At 45.2% G+C, this 23,807-nt stretch overlaps 1 protein-coding gene across 1 annotated transcript in view; it reads right to left on the reverse strand.

Annotated features, from left to right (window-relative positions):
* The window catches only part of STAG1 (STAG1 cohesin complex component), a 223,978-nt gene that overhangs the window by 179,179 nt on the left and 20,992 nt on the right, over nucleotides 1–23,807 (reverse strand). The window contains exons 5-6 of the mRNA XM_082249885.1: nucleotides 14,477–14,553; nucleotides 2,409–2,613 (exon numbers count right to left, since the gene is read on the reverse strand). Coding sequence (XP_082106011.1) covers nucleotides 2,409–2,613; nucleotides 14,477–14,553 — 282 coding nt within the window. The remainder of the gene's footprint in view (nucleotides 1–2,408; nucleotides 2,614–14,476; nucleotides 14,554–23,807) is intronic.

Genomic DNA, 23,807 nt, shown 5'->3' on the forward strand with positions numbered 1-23,807 from the left:
AACAGTAACTTGAATAGGCTAGAATAAAAGTAAAAGAATTACAAGTATTTGCCATTTAAAAGAATGGCTGCAGTTTACCCAAAATACTTTCAAAAGTAAGGAAAAAAGCAGGCACAGAGGTATGCTTGATTTTAAAAGCTTTAGCATACTTAAACTTTGGTATATTAGACTTAGCATTACTCATTAAAAATGTTTTACTCATTTTTAAATAACTTTAGAGTCGGTTCACACTAGCGAGACTTGTCAGGCGACTTGTCAGCCTGACAAGTCGTGCTCCCTCGCGGTCCATTGACCGCTAGAGGACCCGTTCTAATAGGAGCGACACAAGTCGCTCCGACTTAGAAAAAGGGTCCTGTACTACTTCGGGGCGACCTCGGAGCGACTTGCATAGCCTTCCATTATGTGAAGTCCCTGCAAGTCGCTCCGAAGTCGTGGTGCATGGTAATGCACAAGTCGCCCCCGAAGTAGTAAGGAGTCGTGTCGCCTCAGTGTGAACCGGCTCTTAGACGCCACCTTCAAACAGTATGTTCACAGATTAAGTAACCAAATTTTAAACTACATAGTTACAATGCACTACTGCTTTTCTGAAGCATGTGAGAATATTCACAGAGAAAATGATACTCAAACAGTATGAATTCGATAATAGGTGGATAAAGTGTGATTAAAGCTGGCCATAGACAGATGGACATCCCACCGGTTCAGCAGAACAGGCAGAAATTTGATCCATCTATAGGCAGTTTGGTTGTACTGAAGTAGATTAATCAACTTCAGTACAACCAGCCTGTCTAGTCTTTTTTTCGTGCCATTTCGTGTGGTCACTTGCTGGTGGCTGTAGCCACCAGCGGTTATTTTATTCTGACAGTGGGAGGTTTGTTTGAATACAATAGCGCTGAAGGAGGGATTCCCGTATCAGCACTAACTCTGTTGATGGGCAGTCGAGCAATTTTCTTTTCTTCAACCCATAGTTGAAGGAAAGAAAACTGCATTATCTGTGGCTTACTTTAGTCACACTAGTATGAAGTCTGATAGTTTGTGATGGGTTACTGTATTTACGAATCAATAAAGGTTACTTACTGTGTAAAATAAAAAGCAGATGTTCATTGGAGAATACTGTAAATAGCAAACACCTCACATGGTCGTCAATGCTACTAGCCTCATTTCAGCCTCACTACTGGCCCACTGTAATAGGAAGCCTTACTAACCAAAAATGAGGCTAAAAGTGCAGACAGAGCTGGTGACATCGAAGTTGGTTGAAAGTCAGGGAACCTGTGTCCAGAGGACTCAGGAAGCACTTTGTAAAACAATTGGCAGTATGTTAAGGAACCTGGAAGTGCTATTTAGATGAGCATTGCCACTCATCTAGCCAACAAGAGAGAACAGCTTAGTGGTAAGGTATTTGCTCTGCACAGAGATACTGATTGGTCACCAGTGACAGGATTGCTAGTGTGTCATGGCTCCAAGTGGTGGTCTAATAATTTTTAATATTACTACAGGTTTTGTATTAGGTGGCTGTGAAGGCTTCAGTTTTTTTACCCTAATGCATTCTATGCAAGCCCTGCTGTCTGTGCTTATAGATAAAGGCAGCAGAGCTAAGGGCGGTGCCAACACGAGTGCCCAAGTAGAAATCCGCTTCCTATGTGGGCATTCGCCGAAGTGTAGTTGCCAGGAGCACCAGTGGGGGACACCAGAATTGGAGGATCGGGGTTGCTCTGTGCAAAACCAAAAAACAATTGCAAAGAGCATGTATGACATGTTTATTATTTTAATTTAAAAAATAATGGAAGCTTTACAATCACTTTAGGCTGCAAAAGTTTCAACTTTTTGATTTGTCATTTATAGTTGGTGCTGACATTTAGTATTTGGCTGTAATGTAGGAGACACTGGAAAGAAAATATAATGAAAGATTTGTAATCTGGCACAGAAACCTGGCAAAAGATAAAATAAATAAATAAAAACACTTTGCCAAAAAAATAACTTTATAGCATTTAAAAATAAAAATGTTTAGACCATATTTATTTGAAAATTACAAATTGCTCACAAGTTTTATATCAAACACAATAAGCAGTTTATACATCCCTTCCCCGATAGTTTCCTACTGCCCTTAGAACCTCCAAAATAACTTTGCTCAGGGCTGGGGTAGCTTTCCCAGACCAATGATTGGTTGATCAAGAACTGTATTGCTTATTTTGCCTCCTTATAAGCAAACCTATTTTTGCAGTGTGTTCACCCTAAGTTTTTTGCTGATCGAGTGCATCTTTTTAGATCACTAACCCCCTAAACTGCCCATGTGGGTAAAGTGGAAGTGAATTTAAAGAACAATTAAAAAAAAAACTACTAGAAACATTTGAGAAGCCAGGATCCCCCTGCTGTTTATAAGCACAGGTAGAATCGCAACAAAAAACTTTTACCTGCAAGTGTGCTTGTATGCCTGAAAGCTCGGACCTGGGAGTCAGAGAGGCCAGTCAGCAGTGAAATGACAGTGTCCATCATATATTCATCATAGATGATGCTGTATTGGCACTGTCGGATCAGAACACCAATGAACTCACAGAAGTTGCTGCGAAATTTCTTCCAGTGTGGTCCAGGCATTGTTAGAGGATAATCTCCGCTATCCTAAAAAAAGAAGAAAAAAGGAAATTCGTGAAATGAAGGCAATGTAGAAATGCCAAGCATAAACAAAACCCATTATCAGTTGGGACACATCAATTTAGAAAACTTTTTAAGCTTTATTCTCTTAAAAACTTATCCTACTTTAATCAATATGTGTTTTGTCTGTGCCTCCACTGGAGAAATGTCCTGTCCTTACAGGATGTGAAACAATATACACAGTGTGAACACATGGCATTCAAGCCCAACTCCAGCCTTAACTTCAGTCTTGCACATTTGTACAGGCTCCTGTCCTGTACTGAAAATGCTTAGTCTGATTCACTGTACAGTGTGAGCTTCTCAAAGCATTTACACTAAAAATGGCAGCAAGTCAGAGAGAGAGAACGCCTCCTATGCTAGCTGGACAAAGTCCATGATCATCTAACCCAGGGGAAACATCTGACACTCCAGCTTTGGTAAAACACACATCCCATCATGCATCTGCTTCTGGTAGTCATGCCTGTCGCTATCAGAGTCTTGGGACTTGTAGTTTCACACAGCTAGAGTGCTGAAGGTTGCCAACCCCTAATGTGGCCCTTTCCTGACCTGATTTAATGTCACTGCCTTGCCCCAGTCATTGGATTTCAGCTCTTTCAAACATAGAGGCTTAGCATCACATGTGAGTGGATATCTAGGGTGGTCCGCCTGGAAACTCCCACTCTTCCAGACTGATACCCACCCATGAAGAAAATTTCCATTTGCATAACTCCTACAAGGGGCCAGCCTATTGCTTGCATCAGGGCTGAGGGCTCTTCAGCAGTACTGAGGCAGGGTGTTGGGATGTTTTCAGAAAGCTATGTACAGCAACCTGCTGGCCCTTCCCACCAGCCACGATCTTCCTGCATTGCACAGAGACCTAGTGATAACATGACTGCATCTAAAAAAAGGTAATGAAAACAGAATAGTTTTATTTAAAAAAAAAATTACATGTTAAAAAAGGGGGGAAAGGGAGTAACCAGAGAAGGCAAAAGATAAAAAGGTTAAACGTCAGTTTTAAAAACATTACAGAGGCTCTAATCAGTCTCCCCCTTATCCAAGATTTAATCCGTTTCGTCTCAAGTTGGCCCTAATTTCTCTGGAGAAGCAAATATGTCTGCAAGATGAATTAGGATGTGGGGCTTCTAACCATTATTGTGAATGTGAAGTGCATCTTCAAAGCTACAAATAGAACATTATACCAATATGAGAGTAATCAATGCAACACTAACCAGTAGTATAATTAACGTCTTGCTGACTGTATAACAGTTATATGGCAGCAAGGTGGTTCTACTGCACCAGATCACATACCTAGTACGTGATATGGGACTTCTGGGTAGGGGGCGAGCGCACGTGCCGCCGGCGACCCAGCTTTACTGTGATTTTACACAGCAGATGCTGAACAGTGGGTACTGGCAAAAAAATTACCGCTGGAGCCCACCAATTGTCTGGAAAAAAACACGGAGCGGAGCTCTGTCCTGTCAGCAGGGAAGTAATGGATTTAATTTCCCCACAAAGCAAGGAATGAAATTGATTACTTCCCCTGGTAAAAGCACCACACACCGTGTACACAAACACTGTCTAGGCACACATTTAACCCCTTCCCAGCCAGTGTCATTAGTACAGTGACTGTGCATATTTTTAGCACTGATCACTGTATTAGTGTCAATGGTCCCCACAAAGTGCCAAAAGTGTCAGAATGTAGCAATATAGCAGCCCCACTATAAGTCAATGATCGCCGGCATTACTAGAAAAAAAAATGTAAAAGAAATAAAAATATCCAATAGTTTGAAAAAGCTATAACATTTGCGCAAATCAATCACTATGAGCTTATTTTTGTACTAAATACACATTGACCTAAATTTATGAAGAAATTAGATTTTTTTCATTTTTTTTTTATTGGATAGGTTTTATAGCAGAAAGTAAAAAATATTGTTTTTTTTTCAACCATGTTAGTCTTTTTCTGTTTACAGAGCAAAAAAAAAAAAAAAAAAAAGAAAAGCCAGAGGTGATGAAATACCACCAAAATAAAGCTCTATTTATGGGGGGTGGGGGGGGGGGGTTGGAGACAACAAACTATTTGAGTACAGTGTTGCACGACCACACAACTGTCAGTTAAAATAACAGTGCCGTATCATAAAAAATAGCCTGATCAGGAAGGGAGGTAAATCTTACTTTTGGTCCCTTAAAAAGTGGGAGGCACATATACAAATTGTTGTAATTCCTACACCTTTCACCTGATTTGAATGTAAATACCCTCACATTAAAGCTGAAAGTCTGCAGTTAAAGCACATCTTGTTTGCTTCATTTCAAATCCATTGTGGTGGTGTATAGAGCCAAATAGATTAGAATTGTGTCGATGTCCCAATATTTATGGACCTGACTGAACATTTCTGCCAGGACTATATATTCCTTTGTGGTGATTTTCCCTAATTTCAACCCACTTTGGCACACCAAAAAGCAAAGGGGGTTCCCTTTACCACTGTATAGGAAGGCATTGATAGCAATAAAAACATTATATACAGTACATTATTCTACTAAATAGGAAAAATCCTCCCTGAAAAAAAATTGTTTTATTGGAGATCTCCTAAGGACACAGAAGTCTTAACCTTTGGGTTTTACTGCTGTCTACAAGAGGATTGGACACAGACCAATAAAAAAAATATGCAGGCCAGCCCAGGGAATAACCCTAACAGTATGCCTCAGTTTTGGAACAAAGCAGTAACAAGAGCATAATCATCAACACAGAGGGCTCCAATGGCTTTGATGGGCTCCAAGAAAAAAATGCACACTTTTCAATAAATGCTTCCCAACCTATATAATTATCTCTTTAAGGTTAGTACAAAGAAAAAACTGAATTGTTGTAGGCAGGGAAGGAGAGGTGAGGACATGCAGTAGCTTATGGCTTATAAAAGGGAGGTGATTGCTTCACTAGAAGGAAAAAGAATACGTAAGAAAAATAGAACAAAGCTATACAGGGGGTATATGTCCTATACAGGACTCTGAAGACTTGTAAAAACTTCCTAAAGTAACAAGCAGCAAAACCAATTCCAGACACACTTTTTTTTTAGTTTGGAAAAAGAAAGGAAGGGTTATTAAAACTGTTAGGTTTTTAGTGTTAGTCGTGTCCCCAACAAGAAGTATTAACCCTTTAATGCTCTATTAAATAGTTAATTTACTTGCTCTAAACCACCTCTGTTTTTAACTTTGTGAAACAAATATTTGTTAGCTAGCTTTAAAGTACCGAATATGCCAGCGTATAAGGCAACTAGGCGTATAAAACGTCCCCCTAAGTTTTAAGGTAAAACAAAGGTTTTGGGCTATACTCTTCCGAGGCAACACCATTTAAAAACATAAAATTTGATTTAAATCATTTTAAATGAAAATGGTTATGACTTACCCATACTTAAAATCCTTATGTTCATCATCTGACATCATACGTTCATCAATGACAACTTGTGATACATTTGTAAGACAGTCATTGTATGGATCTTATTTTGAATCAGATGGTGTGGCTTCAGCTTTGGCTTCCACTTCATCTTGTCACAAGTAGTCATTCTCCATACCATTCAATGAAGTTGATATGCCACACTTCTTGAAAGACTTGATTACTGTTTCTGCATCAATATCATTCCAGGCTTTTATGACAAAGTTACACAAAACATCCAACTCTGGAGCATGCATGTTTTCTCCTTTTGTGAATTCCTTTTCGCTGCTAACCATCTACTCATTCCACTCTTCTCGAATTAGATCTTTAAATGGCTGGTTAAGGCACTCATCCAGAAGCTGCACCAACGATGTCAATCCTGCAGGAATGACTGCCACATCTATGTTTATTCTTGCCAGCCTTTTCTTTGTGCTGGTAGTTAAATGAGCCCTAAACTTATACCACACCAGTAGGCTACCTTCTTGACAAAGTCCACCTGGTCGCCTACTCCATGCATTATCAAGCTTTATCCCTTCTTCATCCATCCAGCCTTTCATTCACATGTAGAAAAACTCCAACACAGAACATGATTTTCGGCACTGTTTTTCTTTTAAAAATAATCATTGGTCTTAGTTTTTGGCGCCATCAGCTGTACATGCTAGTACCACTGTAAAACTGGACTTCTCATTTCCTGTTTTATTTAACACTGTTTTTGCACCTTTTGATTTGACAGTTTTATTTCTAACCATATCGAAATTTATACAAGTTTCATCCATATTTCGGATATTATGGTACTTAACGCATAGTCATGCTCTTTGTGCTGGTTTTTTACACATCAATGGAAATGACTTACTTTGCCGTCGATATCTGCAGATAATTTTTGGTCTTTTGCCTCAGTACCATATTCTGCCTTTCCAAGAACCTAGTACACCAGAATACAGTGGCCTTAAATCCTTTGCTGTTATCTGGGTTAGATTTGGCCCAGTGATGTGCCAACATACGTATGTTGTTTCGTGACAATACATAACAATTTTGACGATGCTCATGCACTGTGTCTGCTACATGATTTTCGAGTTCTGGCCAATGTGGGGTGCCTCTTAATGCACACTTACTCCTTGGCATACTCTTTAATGCATCTTCATTTGCTTTCCAGTCTCAGACCATCTTTTCTGTTACTCCATATTGTCTTGCAGCAGCACAGTTATGTTCAAGTTGCAAAGTTTACAGCCTTCAACTTGAAACTTGCTTCATATTTACTTCTGGCTGGCGGAGCCATGATGGGGGTCTTGTCTAGCAGCCGTTTAGTTTACACCCACTAATCTGTCAGCATATTGGATGTGCAGTAATACTGTATGTACCGTAGCTTCGGCTACATACAGTATATCGCGCTGAGCCAATCACGACGAGCAATGTATTCTATTTAGTGGTGCACCGAAATTTCAGCAACCAAAATGGGCCTATCCCATTTTGGCCGAAAAACTGGATTTTTGACTCACTGTAAAATCCTTTTCTCTTAGGTTCACTGACTGATGCAGTCCTGTGATGCATATCGGTAGGGTAATACAGCCCCCTACAGGAGTAGGACACTAGGCAGAAAGAATATCTGGCTACGCCTATGGGCAGTCCCTGGGGGTATACCCTCTATCTTCCTGCATAGGATGTCAGCTTTGTATCAAAGCAGTGTCAGAGAAAAGCACACCAACCCATTCAAAAAATAGAGGGGCGGGTACTGTGTCCGTCAATGAACCTAAGAGAAAAGGATTTTACGGTGAGTCAAAAATCCAGTTCTCTCTATTGTTCATTGAGAGACGCAGTCCAGTAGGGACGTCCCAAAGCAGTACCCAAATGAGGGGTGGGAACAGCAGAACAAGAAAAAAGTCCCCAAGGCCAACATGGCCAACCAGGCAACACAGGACTCACAACCAGATGAGGTCCACCTGATAACAGAAAAACACCCTCAAGGAAGGCCAAGGGGCCCTCTAAACTGCAGCCTGCAAAACCGTGCAGCCAAAGGAGGCATCAGCAGATGCAATCACATCCACTTTATAAAATTTGGTAAACGTGTGAATAGACGACCAGGTCGCTGCCTTGCACACCTGAATCATAGATGCCTGATGGCGAAAAGCCAAGGAAACACTAAGCGCCCGAGTAGAATGCGCCTTGACAGGGAAAGGTGGAACCTGACCCTTAATGGAATAAGCCTGCGCCACTGTAGGTCTGATCCATCTGGAAATTGCAGCAGGCGCCGGCATCCCTTTCTTTGGGCCATCCGTGAGCACAAAGAGCGAGTCAGACTCGCGAAAAGATTCAGAAGACAAATACACCCCAACAGCCCGAACAACATCCAGGGTATGCAGAGCAAATTCACTAGGATGTTTACGCTTAAACACAAGGAAGGTAACAATGTCCTCATTCAAGTGAAAACTGGAAACCACCTTCGGCAGGAAAGATGAATCCGGCAGGAAAGATGAATTCGGCCAAAGTACCAACTTGTCCTTGTGAACCACCAGATAGGGAGAACGACAGTACAGCGCCGCCAGTTCCGACACCCTGCGCGCAGAAGTGATAGCCACCGAGAAGGCCACCTTCTGAGACAAGGTAAGCAGGGGAACCTCCCAAATATTCTCAAAGGGAGGCCTCTGGAGAACCAACAGCACCAAATTAAGGTCCCATGGCGGTAGCGGAGGTCGCACCGGAGGTACCAAGTGTCGCACCCCCTGGATGAAGCTACGCGCCAGGGAATGGGTGGCCAAAGGCCTCTGGAAGAAAATAGCCAAGGCCGAGACCTGACCCTTAATAGTAATCAAGGCCAACTTTTGATCAACTCCCCGCTGAAGGAAAGCCAAAGATCCGAGCCACCGAATAGGAGCGAGGATGGGTCCCAAGGGACTCCCACCCCGCAATGTACGACTTCCAAGTACGATGATAAATCTTCCTGGAAGTCACCTTCCTCGCTTTTAGCAGAGTGGGAATCACTGAAGCAGACAAACTCCTGTCATTCAGCACCTGGCTTTCAACAGCCAAGCGGTCAAAGCCAACGACTGTAAAGTAGGATGGAAGATTGGCCCCTGAGACAGTAGATCCTCCCTGAGAGGATCTCCATGGGGCGTCTGCGACAAACCTGACCAGGTCGGCGTACCAAGCGCGACCGGGTAAGTCTGGAGCCACAAGAACAACCGGAATCCCTTCCACCTCTATCCTGCAAAGAAGTCATGGCAGCAACTTGAGAGGTGGAAAGGCATACATCACCCGGTACTGCCGCGGCGTCTGCCAGAGGCTCCCGAGAGCGGGCCACAAACCTCTGCTCCTTCCTATTGATGCAAGACTCCCAACAGATCCACATCCCAGCAAAGCCACAACTGCTGAAACAACTTTGGATGCAGGGACCACTCCCCTGCATCTAAGGCCTGACGGCTGAGGTAATCTGCCTGCCAATTTTCCACTTCCGGAATGCGGACAGCGGAGAGAGCTGGAACATGGCACTCCGCCCAACGTAGAATGTCTGCCACTTCCAGGGTTGCAAGGACACTCTTGGTGCCCCCCTTGGTGATTGACATAGGCCACAGCCGTGGCATTGTCCGATCAAATGCGCACTGGACAACCCTCCAGACGGTTGGTCCAGTGCGCCAGGCAAAGCCGGATCGCTCTCAGCTCCAGGACATTGATTGGCAATCGAGATTCCTCCAGGGACCAGACTCCCTGGGCTGAGTCCTGATTGAGGACTCCCCCACCCAGACAGATTCGCATCCGTGGTGAAAATTGTCTAGTATATGGGGAGAAAGGACTTCCCCGACTGAAGCATCGGGGACCGAAGCCACCAGACCAGGGACTCCCTGGTCCTGTGGCTCAACCGAATCAGAGAATCCAGAGAATTCGGGTGTTTGTTCCACTTAAGAATTTCCCTTTGAAGAACCCTTGTGTGAAACTGAGCTAATGGGACCGCCTCGAAGGAGGACACCATCAGTCCCAGCACATAGAGGTCCAAAGGAACGGCTGGTCGTTGGACATAAAACAAATGAACCGCTGACAGGAGCTTCTGGAGTTTTCCCGGAGGAAGAAACACCCTGGCCGAGGATGAGTCCAAAGTCAGGCCCAGATAGACCAGTCTCATGGAAGGGGTCAGAGACGACCTCTGAAGATTCACGATCCAACCAAACTCCTCCAGAGTTCTCATGGTGATCCCCAAGTATTCCGTCAGTAACGCTGGGGACTCCGCACAGAGAATAAGATCATCCAGGTAACCCAAAACCGATAACCCCTGCTGCTGTAAAAGCGCCAGGACCGTGGCCAAAACCTTTGTGTAGACCCGAGGAGTGGAGGCGAGACCAAAAGGTAACGCCACAAACGGATAGTGATCCTCTCCCATGGCAAAAAGGGAGGAAACGTTGGTGAGCGGCACAGATTGGAATGTGAAGGTAAGCATCCTTGATGTCTATGGAAGTCCCCCTGATGTAGGGAGGCCACCACCATGAGAATAGTTTTCATCTTGAACTTTTGAGCGCGTATGAACACATTCAGTCCCTTTAGGTCCAGGATCGGATGCACCTTGCCCTCCTTCTTGGGAACCGTGAACAGGTTGGAATAAAACCCGTGAAAACGTTCCGCGTGTGGAACAGACACTATCACTCCTTGTTGCAGCAAAACCTGCACTGCCCCATAGAGCGTTCGCAAGCTATCGGAGGATAGGCAGACACTGGAAGGAAAAAAACCTGACTGGAGGAATGGATCGAAACTCGATCTTGTATCCGGACCGCACAACCTCCCGGACCCATTAGACTGGGATCCAGGCCAGCCACGAGTCCGAGAACCGGCAAAGGCATCCCCCCACCGCAGTCACGGGTGAGTGCGCACCTTTAGGCCGAGGAAGCCTTATCCGCAGGCCTGGTGGAACCGCACTTCTGTTCCCCAGACCAGGGACGCTTGGAACCACCCGAGGGAGCCTTGCAGGGCTTTGCCTTATCGGCTTTTCTCGAGGAACTAAAATAATTTCTGTGAGCCAAAAAGGACGACCCCACCTACGGCGAGGATCCCTACCTTTGGAAGCCTGCGGGAGAAAGGTACTCTTACCCCCTGTAACACCTTTAATAATGTTGTCCAGGGTAGCCCCAAACAGACGGTCCCCCCTGAAAGGGGAGTTCCGTCAAGGCCTTCTTAGAAGCCTGATCCGCAGACTAACATTTCAGCCAGAGTATAAGCCTCATGACCACCGCCAAAAACGACACGCGACCCAATAGAGAAGCATTGTCCAGCAAGGCATCGCAAGCAAATTGCAGCCCCTGCACCATCTGGTCCAACAGTTTCCCAAAGGTAGGAGGGACAGGCGTGCCCTCCACGTCACGGTGAAGCATCTTTGCCCATTCAGTCACTGCTTGGGTGACAAGGGCTGCAGCAAAAGCAGTCCCTGCTATAGCGTACACGTTGCGGGCCACAGCCTCCGCCCTTCTACCCTCTGGGTCTTAAAGGACGGAGAATCCTCTGCTGGAATAATGGTAGCCTTGTTAAGCCTGGAGACCGGGGGATCCACCTTAGGTGGCACTGACCACTTCTTAACCAGAGACTCCTCAAAGGGGTAGCGTCTAGTAAACCGCCGAGACACCCCAGGGGAAAGTTTTAGCCAATCCCATTCTTTGGCAAGCAGGCCAGCAAAATAAGTGGGAAAAGGAAAACACTTCCACCCTTGAAGGCTTATGGGTGCTGAAGGCAACCTGCACCCCAGGAGCATTCTCCAATTTTAGGGTTTCACGCACTGAAACCAATGCGTCCGCCAGCGCCTTATACTGAGCAGCAGTAGAGAGCTCATCCTCACTATCAGAGGCGGCATCGCGCGGGGTACCAGACCTGGCCAGGGTACCCACATCTGTGGTGGCTGGGTCAGACTCAGAGTCCGAGGCATCAGAGGAGGCAGGGGTAGGTGGGGGTCGTTTCTGCGCACCCTGCCCTCTAAAGGCCACAACAGACAGTTGTGTGAGGGTATCCCAGGGAGGAAGGCCCGCGTCCACCCCAAATTCTGCAAGGGAAGGATTGGGGGGGTACATTAACTCACCATACCAGGAACACCGGCGGGTGTCATCTCCTGAGAGGACCCCACGCCACCAGAGTGGGGGGCTGTCAGCAAAAAAGGAACGCTGCGACATAAGCCTAGACCCTGTCATGTGCATCCTGGCGAGACGTTAAACTTGCGGGGCCAGTCCCCATCCAGTGGGACTATGTCACGGTCGACCCATCGTGGAGCTAAGGCCTGCATGCGCTCGCTGGCCAGACTGGAGTGACCACTGGATATAGGGATCCAGCCCGTCGTCCAGCCCGGCATAATTGCTTGAAGATCTCAGAGGAAAAAATGTTCCGGAGAAAAAAAGGCAAGCTAAAAAAGATAAATAAATCTATATATAAAAAATTATTTCTATGCCAGGACCAAAGATCCCAGCAAGCAACTAGGTCTACTCCTGACTAGGCAGATTAAAAACGGACATCCTATGCAGGAAGAGAGAGGGTATACCCCCAGGGACTGCCCATAGGCGTAACCAGAAATTCTTTCTGCCTAGTGTCCTACTCCTGTAGGGGGCGGTATTACCCTACTGATATGCATCAGAGGACAGCCTCCGTTAATGAGCGATAGAGAAATGAATGGCCGCCGCAGTCCGTGTCCTCCGACATCCACTTGCAGTGCAACCAGAGTCAGAAGTCTTTAGTGCTCCAACCTGCTCTTTGTGGTGTCTATGGTGAAGTGTGGAAATTGCTGAAGAAGAGCGGAGTGTGTGCCTTGTACTGTATGGGAATGCTTGGTGTGTGGTAGGTGCACCGGGTGTTCCAGGAATGGGCGAGAGCACGCTACCCTGCTCCTCAGCTCAGGTGGTGATGAAGACGGCGGAGGGGATCTCGGGGTTCCACTACCCGGAGGAGGCGGACCTGGAGCTGGACGGTGAATGTTGGGCTGATGTAATGAGCCATGTACAGAGTGACACCTGGGAGCTGTTCCAGGGAGCGGGCAGACCACTCACACTGCTCACAACTTCTCCAATGTCACTTCTGTTGGCAGTCTGGGGATTTACTCTTCACATTTCTTCATAATAATTCAGAAAAAAGTAATATTTATTAATAGTAACACCAGAAGTTTAAATTGGTATTTTTGCTAGAAAATTACTGTAAACCCTCAAACATTATATTCATTTTAATCTAATAATAATAAAATGATAGAAAAAACTTTTAAGATCATTTGGGGGAAAAAAGTTGGTTTCGGTTTTAGGCCAAGGGCATCCTGAATTTTCGGTTTCCGTTTCAGCCCAAATTTTTCATTTCGCTAATTCTATTAATAAATACACAGCCAGCTCAGATTGGCCGAGTCAGAGGTTGTAACATCAGCCGCCTCTCTGACTTTGCCAATCCGAGCAGGCTTTGTATTCATTAATAGAAAACATTGCTCACCGTGATTGGCTCAGCGCGGTATACTGCATGTAGCTGAAGCCACTGTACTTACAGTATTACCCCACATCCAACGGGCTGACAGATTAGGGAAGTTCAATTTGGGCCAGCTTGGCCCAAATAAATTATGTAAAGTAGTCCTAAACCTGGAGTTATCTTAAGGTTCACATTTTATACTCCATGTATAAGACGACACCTGATTTTTGGGGGATGTTTTTAAGGTTCAAAAGTAGTCTTATACACTGGCATATACGGTATGCTGGTGTCCACACAGGAAGCCAGTGGAAATCTCTCCTCAATGGGTGCAAAAACCACTATAAAATCCATTAAAGGGGTTCCTATATTATAATTAAAGTATTCCAGCCTCACCTGTTTCAGTCCCACCAGCTTCTGCTGCTTGGTGGAATACTAATGTTCTGTAAATTTTACTCCGTCCCCTATGTGTGCCTCAGAATATTGCAGCAGGCACATTGGGGGTTATTTACTAACACTGGAGTGTGCAAAATCTGGTACAGCTCTGCATCGAAACCAATCAGTTTCCAGATTTTTTTGTTAATGCTTAATTGAACAAGCTGAAGTTAGAAGCGGATTGGTTACCATGCACAGCTGCACCAGATTCTGAGTGCTCTGGTTTCAGTATATCTTATCATTGACAGCAGTCACTACCATGAACTCACTTAACACTCAAGAAGAGCAACTTTTTTTCAGTATGGCCACATTTCTAATATCTGGAAGCTTAACACTTGGACCAAAATACTGTTCAGGCACATACATAACTTTAGTAACTTGGACCAAAATATCCAGATATTGCCTTAGACAATTGTTGCATAACCTTATACCCTGAAAATCAGTTATAACATTTTACTTTGCTGAAAATTTTAAAAATAAAAGAAAAAGGGGAAGAGAAGAGCAACGGTAGAAACATATATGCTAGCAACTATATGACTGATACTAGAAGTAGTGAACTGAACATATTTTAAGCCATATAGGGCTGCCATTGCTTTATACCTCATCAAACTCCTCAGTCATTTTCCTGATGATTTCTGCGTTCTGCATATTTCGAAACATCTCAATTCTTACAGTACCTGCACAGAACATTTACAAGTGATAAAGTCAGTATAATCAGAGGAAATGAGGCATACGAGTTAACTTTTTTATTATGATTTCAATTATTTTCTGAACTAGGTATGACTATAAAACCCACACAATCTTCACAATGGCTAGCTGTATCAGTCATTCATATTATACAGACTGCCTGACAGTCCTCTTAACTTGTAAGAATGAGTATCTGATGACAGCATACATCAAATGTCCATGTGGTTTTATTTGCATTTGTATGTTGCTCCTATTCTTTTACATGGATAGGACACCAATCCCAGGAGATGTCGCACAGTCCTTAAAGGATAGGTGCACCTTTGGTAACCTGTTAAATGTTACACCCCTATTTAGGGTGTAACATGTTACCAAAGAGCACCTTTCTGTGCCCCTCCGGCCCTCCGCTGTTAGAGCGGGCAGGGGATCTTCTCCAGTCACATGGCCAAATCATTCATTCACAGTGATCTGTGAATGAATGAATTACAACTACTGTCTCTTCCACTGCAGCAGACGACTTGTAGTTCTCAATTAACTGCAAGGGCACTGGTGAGTGCCTTTGTAGTTCATTGACTTTCTTGCTCTCCACTGTCTGCCTGCACCTGTGACCTGCCGATTGCAGCTGCAATGCTCTGAAGGCTCCAGAAAAAAATGCATATTGTTACCTGGAGAAAAATATGCATTTATTTAATTTTTATTTAAAGTACACCAGTCCTGAGAAAATGGTTCAGGTTGCAAATGCTTTAGATTTCAACAAACCAACGACAAATTCTGAAACATTTTGCTGCATATGCTCCTTTCAGGTCTGTGTCCTTTAATTTCAAAGCTGGACACAGCCAGTGAACTAGTATTCTCAGGCCAGCAGCAGCCCCAATGGTCTTATGACAGGTGTGCTTTAACATATACACATTATGCTGAACAATCTCAGCCAATATGATCAACTCTGAAAACTATTTATGAAAACAAATCACAGAGGTAATTTAAGGACAACCAAACTCAAAACTGGCAATTTTTCATTCAGACAAACTGTCAATTTCAACATTCCACACATGTCCATACACTAATCCAAGGTAGTAGACGTTAACCTGGAAAGATTTCTGTTAAGCAAGCATTCACAAGTCATTCAAAGGCATCAAGTTGCTCAAGGGTCTTATCACATTCAGCAATCAGAACACTATCACCACCTGCTGATATGGCCTAGTGACCTCCCTTGCCAAACACAGCAGTATCTTGCAAGCACTTTCATCTCTATTCTGTCATTGGTAAGTTGCTACATAGCAAGGCTGTTAGGCCTGTTGAACACGGGAGTAAAAAATGCTGAGTTTTTATTACTGATCTGAAATTAAATGTTGTCTATGGGACATTGCAAACAACTGAGTAAAGGTTAGCAATACATCATTGAGTACAGAGAAGTAAAACAAAAATAGAAAAATAGAAAATGTTACATTCAAGTGCAATAATTTACTTGTGTATAAGTGAGTATTTTACAACACTGGCAAAGAAGAATAATTTTACTCATCTTTAAGTTTGCACACCTTTTTTCGTCAATACTCAACATTACTCAGGTATTTACATACAGTTTTTGGCCCCTTGCACAGGGGTGTCACAAGTTCCTAAGTAAACATCAGTAAATTATGATACCATTGTGCAAGGGACCTTAGTATGAAATGGCCCTAAAGCAAGTTAAATGCTTTACAATAGCTTTGCAAAGTGTCTTATCAATGAAGTATAAAGTTTTTCAGACTAGAACTTACTAACCAAGGCTACCAAATATCTGTGTGTACATATTAGGGCAATATCTGAATAATCAGATAATCAGAGGGAAAAAAATGGGATTTTTACCGTAAAATCCATTTCTCTGATGTTCACTAACGGACACAGCTCTACATCTTCATGACAGTAGGGTTATACTGCCCCGTTTAAGAGTAGGACACTAGACAGAGAAAAGCTTGAGCATGCCTATGGGGCAGTCCCTGGGGGTATACACCCAACTCCTACTATAGGTATTCAGTTTTGTAAAAAGCAGTTGCAAACTTGCATCCCTGACGCCTGATGAAGGAAGGCCCAGGAGGCACTAAGTGCCGGAGTAATGAGCGCCCTGACAGGGAAAGGAAGAACCTAATCCTTAACAGACTAAGCCTGAACCACAGTCTGTCTGATCCATCTGGAGCGCCGGTGGTTACTGGTAGAAAGAAGACCACTACATTCAAACTAGACCACCGAAAGAAGGGGAAACTAATATAACCCAAGGTTTATACCATAGAAACACCATATATAAGACTGCTCCACATTAATGTTTCTAGCAGCAGCGTAACTATGCCAGAAGTTCTATAGAGGACTATACTCCATGAAGTCTGTAGGGGGTTATATCCAGCTAAACCAGCCTGTTGAGACATAGGTTGGTGCAGGGAGTGACCCAGGACGCTTTAAGTTCATCACTTACTGATATTAAAGGTTTTCATTCCTTACCATGTTCTAAAGTCTGTGATGGGGAAAATGTTTTTTTTTCCAGCCAATTGGTATCCAAAAATCTAATTTCAACAGATAAGTGGTGACTGCACACAGGACTGTTGGGGGAGTGATCCAATATTTATGTGGAACTAATATTCTCTCTCTATGGATTAAGCAAAATTTTGTCCTTGAGCGTCCACTTCTTGCCTACTCACCTTGATAAAGACCTATTGATCATTTACCGAACTGCCTTAAACCTGATATGGAGACCGAATTCTGTTGTTTCCATAATGATCATAGAGGATATGCTATCTCCACCCATCTGTTGCAAGATCAATTCATGCTATTAATAACCATTATTTATTTTCAGTGTGTTCAGCTTACCTGGGAACAAGCCTCTTTGAAGCCCTCTGAGTGAGAGGACAGTGAGCTTAATGACCTTGAGTTTGGACTGCCCCGCATCCATACAGTAATACCCAAACGTTGAATGCCTTATGCCTATTACTATTAATGGGATATCTTTGGAATGTATACTTTTCTGTTAAGGATGAGTAGGGTGGGAGTCCATAGAGTGCAGGGTGGAGCAGATTGGGCCCTAACATGTGTTTGTGTGTGTAGATATGGTTTAATATCTGGAAGCGCTTCTACAGGTCAATATCCAGTCAAATGTGGATTTTCTTTGACTTTTTTATGCTAATCATTTTTCTTCAATAAAATTTTTCTTTTATTATTTAAACCGGTGTTGAGCCTTGTTTTGCAACCACTTGCAGAGGTGTCTGTTGAAATTGGGAGACAACCTTTGGAAGGAACGACAGACATGGTCGAAGAACCACCTTATCCCTGTGAACCACTAGAGAAGGTGAACGACAAGACAGTGCCGCCAGCTCAGACACCTTGCGCACAGAAGTATTAGCCACCAAAAAGGCCACCTTCTTGGACAACGCAAGCAGGGGAATCGCCCGAATATTCTCAAAGGGTGGATTCTGAAGCACTAACAACACAAAGTTGAGGTCCTATGGCGGCAATGGCGACTGCACCGGGGGAACCAAGTGTCTCACTCCCTGGAGGAAGGTACGCACTAAGGAGTGTGTGGCCAACGGACGTTGAAAGAAAATCGCCAAGGCCGAAACCTGGCCCTTGATGGTACTCAAGGCCAAACGCTGCTCAACCCCTCACTGGAGGAAGGCCAATATTCAAGTCACCGAAAAGGAGCGAGGGTGAACCCCAAGAGACTCACACCATGCTATGTACATCTTCCAAGTTCGATGGTAAATATTCCTGGATGTAGATGTTCTAGCTTTTAAAAGCGTAGGAATCACCGATTCAGACAACCCTCAATCCTTCAACACCTGGTTTTCAACAGCCAAACAGTCAAAGCCAGCAACTGTAAAGCAGGATGGAAGATTGTACCTTGAGACAACTGATCTTCCCTGAGAGGGAGCCTCCAGGGAGAATCGATGACTAGCCGTACCAGATCAGCTTACCAAAAAAAGGCCAATCCGGAGCCACATGGATGACCAGAATCCCTTCTGCTTCAATACTGCGCAGGAGTCAAGGCAGAAGTTTGAGGAGGAAAGGCGTATATCAGACGATAATGACTCCAGGGAGCCACTAAAGCGTCTCTGGCATCGGCTAGAGGATCCCGAGACCATGCCACAAACCTCTGCACTTTCCTGTTAAGGCGAGAGGCAAACAGATCCACCTCGGGAGTTCCCCTACCAGAGACACAACTGATGGTACACCTCCGGATGAAGCGACCATTCTCTTTGATTGAACGCCTGTCGACGGAGATCGTACGCCTGACAATTTTCCACTCCTAGAATTTGCACAGCAGAGATGGCTGGAACAAACCATTCTTCCCACCTTAAAATGCTGGCTACTTCCCAAGCCGCCAGGACACTTCTTGTGCCCCCTTGGTGATTAACATAGGCCACAGCCATGGCATTGCCCGATTGTAGGCGTACTGGACACCCCTGGAGACAATTTGGCTAATGATCCAGACAAAGCCTGATCGTTCGGAGCTCCAGTACATTGATTGGTAGTCTGGACTCTTCCAGAGTCCAGACCCCTTGAGCACACTCCGTGCCGAGGACACCTCCTCATCCAGATAGGCTGGCATCCATGGTGACAACCGTCCAGTACAGGGGAAAAAAGGATTTTCCCTGAAGAAAAGCCGGAGAGCGAAGCCACCAAACCAGGGACCTCCTTATGCTCCGGCTCAACAGGATCAGATTGTTCAGAAACTGAGGATTCTTGTTCCATTTCACCAGAATCCCCTTGTGCAGAAATCTTATATGGAACTGTGCAAACGGAACCACCTCAAAAAGGTAGACACCATAAGGCCTAGCACCAGTCCGAAGAGATAACCGTCTGCTGGACTGCAGAAGCCGGAATGCCTCCTGCAACTTCTGAAGTTTTGCCAGAGGGGGAAACACTCAGGCCGAGGCCAAGTCCAGAGTCAGTTCCAAATATTCCAGGCTTGTGGACGGGACCAGAGCAGACTTCTGAAGATTCAGAATCCAACCGAACTCCCTCAGCATTAGCAGAGTGATCTCCAATTGGGCCAACAGAGCAGTCGAAGACTCTGCTCGCAAAAGCATTATCGTCCAGGTACCCCAAGATCGCGATCCCCGCTGACGCAGTAATGCTAGAACCAGGGCCAACACTTTAGTGAAGACCCGAGGAGCAGAGGCGAGACCAAAGGGTAATGCCACAAACTGATAATGCTCTTTGCCCACGGCAAAGCGGAGGAAGCGCTGATGGGTGATACAAATGGGAAAGTGAAGGTAAGCGTCCTTGATGTCGATGGATGCAAGAAAATGCCCCTGATGTAGGGACGCCACCACCGTGCAAAAAGATTCCATTCAGAACTTCCGTATCCGCACAAAGCAGTTTAGTGCCTTGAGGTCCAGAATCGGACGACCTTGCCCTCCTTCCTTGTAACCGTAAACAGGTTTGAATAGAAAATTCGAAAACTTTCCGACATCGGCACCAGATCAATCACTCTTTGAAGTAACAAGTCTTGCACTGAGATCATGTAAGCGATCTGGGGATAAGTGCAGATTGGAAAGGAAGAACCTTTCCGGAGGATATGATCGAAACTCGATCTAGTAGCTGGATCAAATTACTTTGTGAACCCAATAGCCCTGGATCAGGAAGGTCCATGGGTCTGGAAACCAGCGAAGACGTCCCGTCCCCTTCATGCAGAGGAGTTTTTGTCCGCAGTCCTGACAGACCCTGCTCTTGGTGTGCCAGATCAAGACTTTTTGGAACCCCCATTGGAGGCACAGAAGGTTTTAGATCCCTTGTCTTGAGATTAGGCCTGCACGATATTGGAAAAAAAATATATTGCAATATTTTTTTTCCAACAATATATATTGCGATATTGTGGGACCCGTCCTTTATATGGAGAAATATAAAGGAGGTTGGCTGCAGCCCACTTCAGAATATAACCCTGGAAGGGGTTATATAATAGATTATAAAAAGGAAGAGGAAGTGATTGGTGCTGCCAGTATATATGTGAAATACAATAAATAATCTATATTGACATGGTGTGTATACAAAAAGGGAAAAGTAGATGTATGTATGTATATGTAGAGGAAAATAAATTATTAATATATAAATCACCTCTGAATTAGTAATAATTTATTTTCCTCTACATATACATACATCTACTTTTCCCTTTTTGTATACACACCATGTCAATATAGATTGTTTAGATTATTTATTGTATTTCACATATATATACTGCTACTGGCAGTGGTGGTAGGAGGCTGGAGCGGTGGATTAGAAAGGAGCACAGCCGCATACATTACTCACTCGTGCAGGCTGCAGCCCGCCCCACACGTTCAGTGAGTCTCACTCTCCGCCCTAGTTTTCTCAATGGCACATTCAGGGAGCCAATCACGCCGTGAGTAGCGGCACAGCGAACCAATCAGGTGTGCAGGCACGCGTGATTGGTTAGCTGTGCAGCTGCTCACGGCGTGATTGGTTGCCTGAATGTGCCATTGAAAAAACTAGGGCGGAGAGTGAGACTCACTGAACGTGTGGGGCGGGCTGCAGCCTGCAGTGGATTGGATGTGTGAGTTCTCCTCCGAGTCCCTGCCTAACACGGAAGTCTGCGAGTCCTCCTGTCCTCCTCCGAGTCCCTCCCCCTGCCTATGCAAATATCGTGACCTCGGCGATATGAATATCGCCTACGGCCACAGAACCATAGTCGATATCATATCGACTATCGTTCAGACCTACTTGAGATCCAGAGGAACGAAAAGGCCGCTTTTAAACAAAAAAGGAAGGACCCCATCTGCGATGGGACTCCTTACCCTTGGAAGCCTGAGGAAGAAGAGTACTCTTTCCCCCTATAAGGCCTTTGATGATGTCATCCAAGGAAGCTCCAAACAGGCGATCCCCCATGAATGGAAGATCAGACAAGGCTTTCTTAGAAGCCTGGTCCACAGACCAGCACTTCAGCTAGATAATGCGCCGCAGGACCACTACAGAGACAGTTTAGAAGCAGGGGAGCGACATCCAACAAGGCGTCACAGACAAAATGTAGCTCTTGGACCAACTGATCTGCAAGCTCCACAAACTCAGAAGGGAGCCGTTTGGTCTCCAGGTCCTGGTGTAAAGCTTTTGCCCATTCAGTCATAGCAGGGTGATGGTAAACACCGGCCTAAGTGCTGACCCAGCCACAGTGAACATATTGGCAGGTCAAGGCCTCTGACAGCCTATCAGCCGGATCAGAGAAGATCAGGGACTCTTCTACCGCTATGACAGTGACAAGTGGACCCCCCAGTTTCCAATACAAGAGGTACCGTCCATTTTTTTAAGGAGGGACTCCTCATAAGGGTACCGCATTGCAAAACACTTAGGGATTGAAAGGTGCGTTTTGGGGACCCAACCCCCCCACTGATTTGAGGCAATATCGTCAAAGGCGGGAAAGGGGAACACCCTCATCGCTTTGGAGGACTTGTGGGTGACCCGCGGCTCTGATCTTCCATATGGAAAGTTTCATGCACCGATACAATCAGTGCATCCACTAGTGACTTTTCATGTGCGGTGAGAGGACCAGAGGAATCATCCTCACTACCTGAGCACACCAGGTGTGTGGACGCAGACCCTGAAGGGTAACTAGCATCTGCGGCAGCCAAATCAGACCCTGGATCCGACGAGAGAGAGGAAGCAGGTGAAGGTGGGAGACGCTTTTTGGGAGCCCGTTTTCCCAGGACCAAATTCACTTTGGAAACCGGGGACTCCAAGACTGCCATCAGAGCAGCCAGTTGTGGGGCCCCAGAGGGCCCGGCAGCCTCAGAGGGGATCAGGTGGTGAGACATGCTTCAAAGACTCCATGAATGGAGAAGGAGAATCCACACAACAAAGTGTAAAAACACTGCAAGGGACACCCTACCGTGCTGTTAGTGCCACATAGCCAAGCACAGCAGTGCCGCTGTATAGCAGCAAGAGGGAGAGACAACCCAACCAGGCACTCCCCACCATCGGTTGGGGTGTGAGCAGATGAGGACACAGACCGCAATAGACCCCCAAGCCAGGGGGAGGGGTGATGCAATTGGGAAGAAGGGGAACCCGGGTCTCCGACCATCCCAGGGAGGGGCTCACGTCCACCCCAACATCCACCAGGGGTATAGGGGGGGACAGCTACTTACCACACCAGAACAGGGTGGGCACCGCTCAGGACAAGACACCGCTTTATCTATCCGGGCTATCGACCCAAACAGAGGAAACGCTGGGACTCAGGCTGAAGCCAGTTCGTATGCGCCCTCGCGAGACGTTTAACCCGCTGGCCAGCCCACCTTTCAGTGGGGCTATGTCGTTAAATGTCTTGAAGAGCGCATACGGCCGACCTAGCGCGGAGCTGCGGTCTGCATGCGCTTGCTAGTCGGACTGGGGGGACCCTAAGGATCTATATTATCCAGTTTGTCGCCCAGTTCGGCAATTGATAGATTCTCACAGGAACAAAATAATAAAAAAAAAAAAAGGAAAAAATTCAGTTTAAAAATAAAAAAAATCTCTAGGACCAGAGATCCCAGCAAGGAACTAGGTCCTCTACTCCTGACTAGGCAGAAAAAAAACGGAATGCCTATAGCAGAAAGTGGGAGTATATCCCCCATAGGCGTGCTCTAGCTCTTCTCTGCCTAGCGCCCTACTCCTGTAGGGGGCAGTATAACCCTACAGTCATGAAGATAAAGAGCTGTGTCCGTCAATAAACGAACGAAAGAGAAATGGGATTTTTGTACTTACTGTAAAATTAATTAAAAAAAAGTTCATCAAAACTAAAGAGTTCATCGACGGATACAGCACTCCATAAATCATAACCAGTGGGAAGTCCAAAACCAGTGGCAAAAGGAAAATGAGGGGTGGGGAAAATAACCCAAAGCTAAACATAAGAGCCCTTAACCAGGACACAGGAGCCTTAACTGGGTCACAGAAGCCCTGTCTGAAAAATAAAGGTTTAAAGAAAAAACACCCCCTCAAGAGGGAACAGCTCCTCTTAATTAGCAGCCTGCAAAACTTTGCGGCCAAACAAAGCATCCGCAGATGCCCAAGTATCTACCTTATAAATTTTGTGATGGTATGCAGGGACGACCAAGTGGCCGCCTTGCAAACTTGCGATATTGAAGCCCAATGACGGAAGGCCGAAGAAGCACTCAGCACCCAAGTAGAATGGGCCGTGAAAGAGAAAGCTGGAACCGCACCTTTAATGGAATAAGTCTGAGTAATCGTCTGTCTGATCAATCTAGAGATGGTAGCCGAAGAAGCAGCCCCCCCTTTTCTTGGT

Source organism: Pelophylax lessonae, assembly GCF_965119305.1.
Source record: "Pelophylax lessonae genome assembly, chromosome: 3".
Classification (NCBI taxonomy): domain Eukaryota; kingdom Metazoa; phylum Chordata; class Amphibia; order Anura; family Ranidae; genus Pelophylax; species Pelophylax lessonae.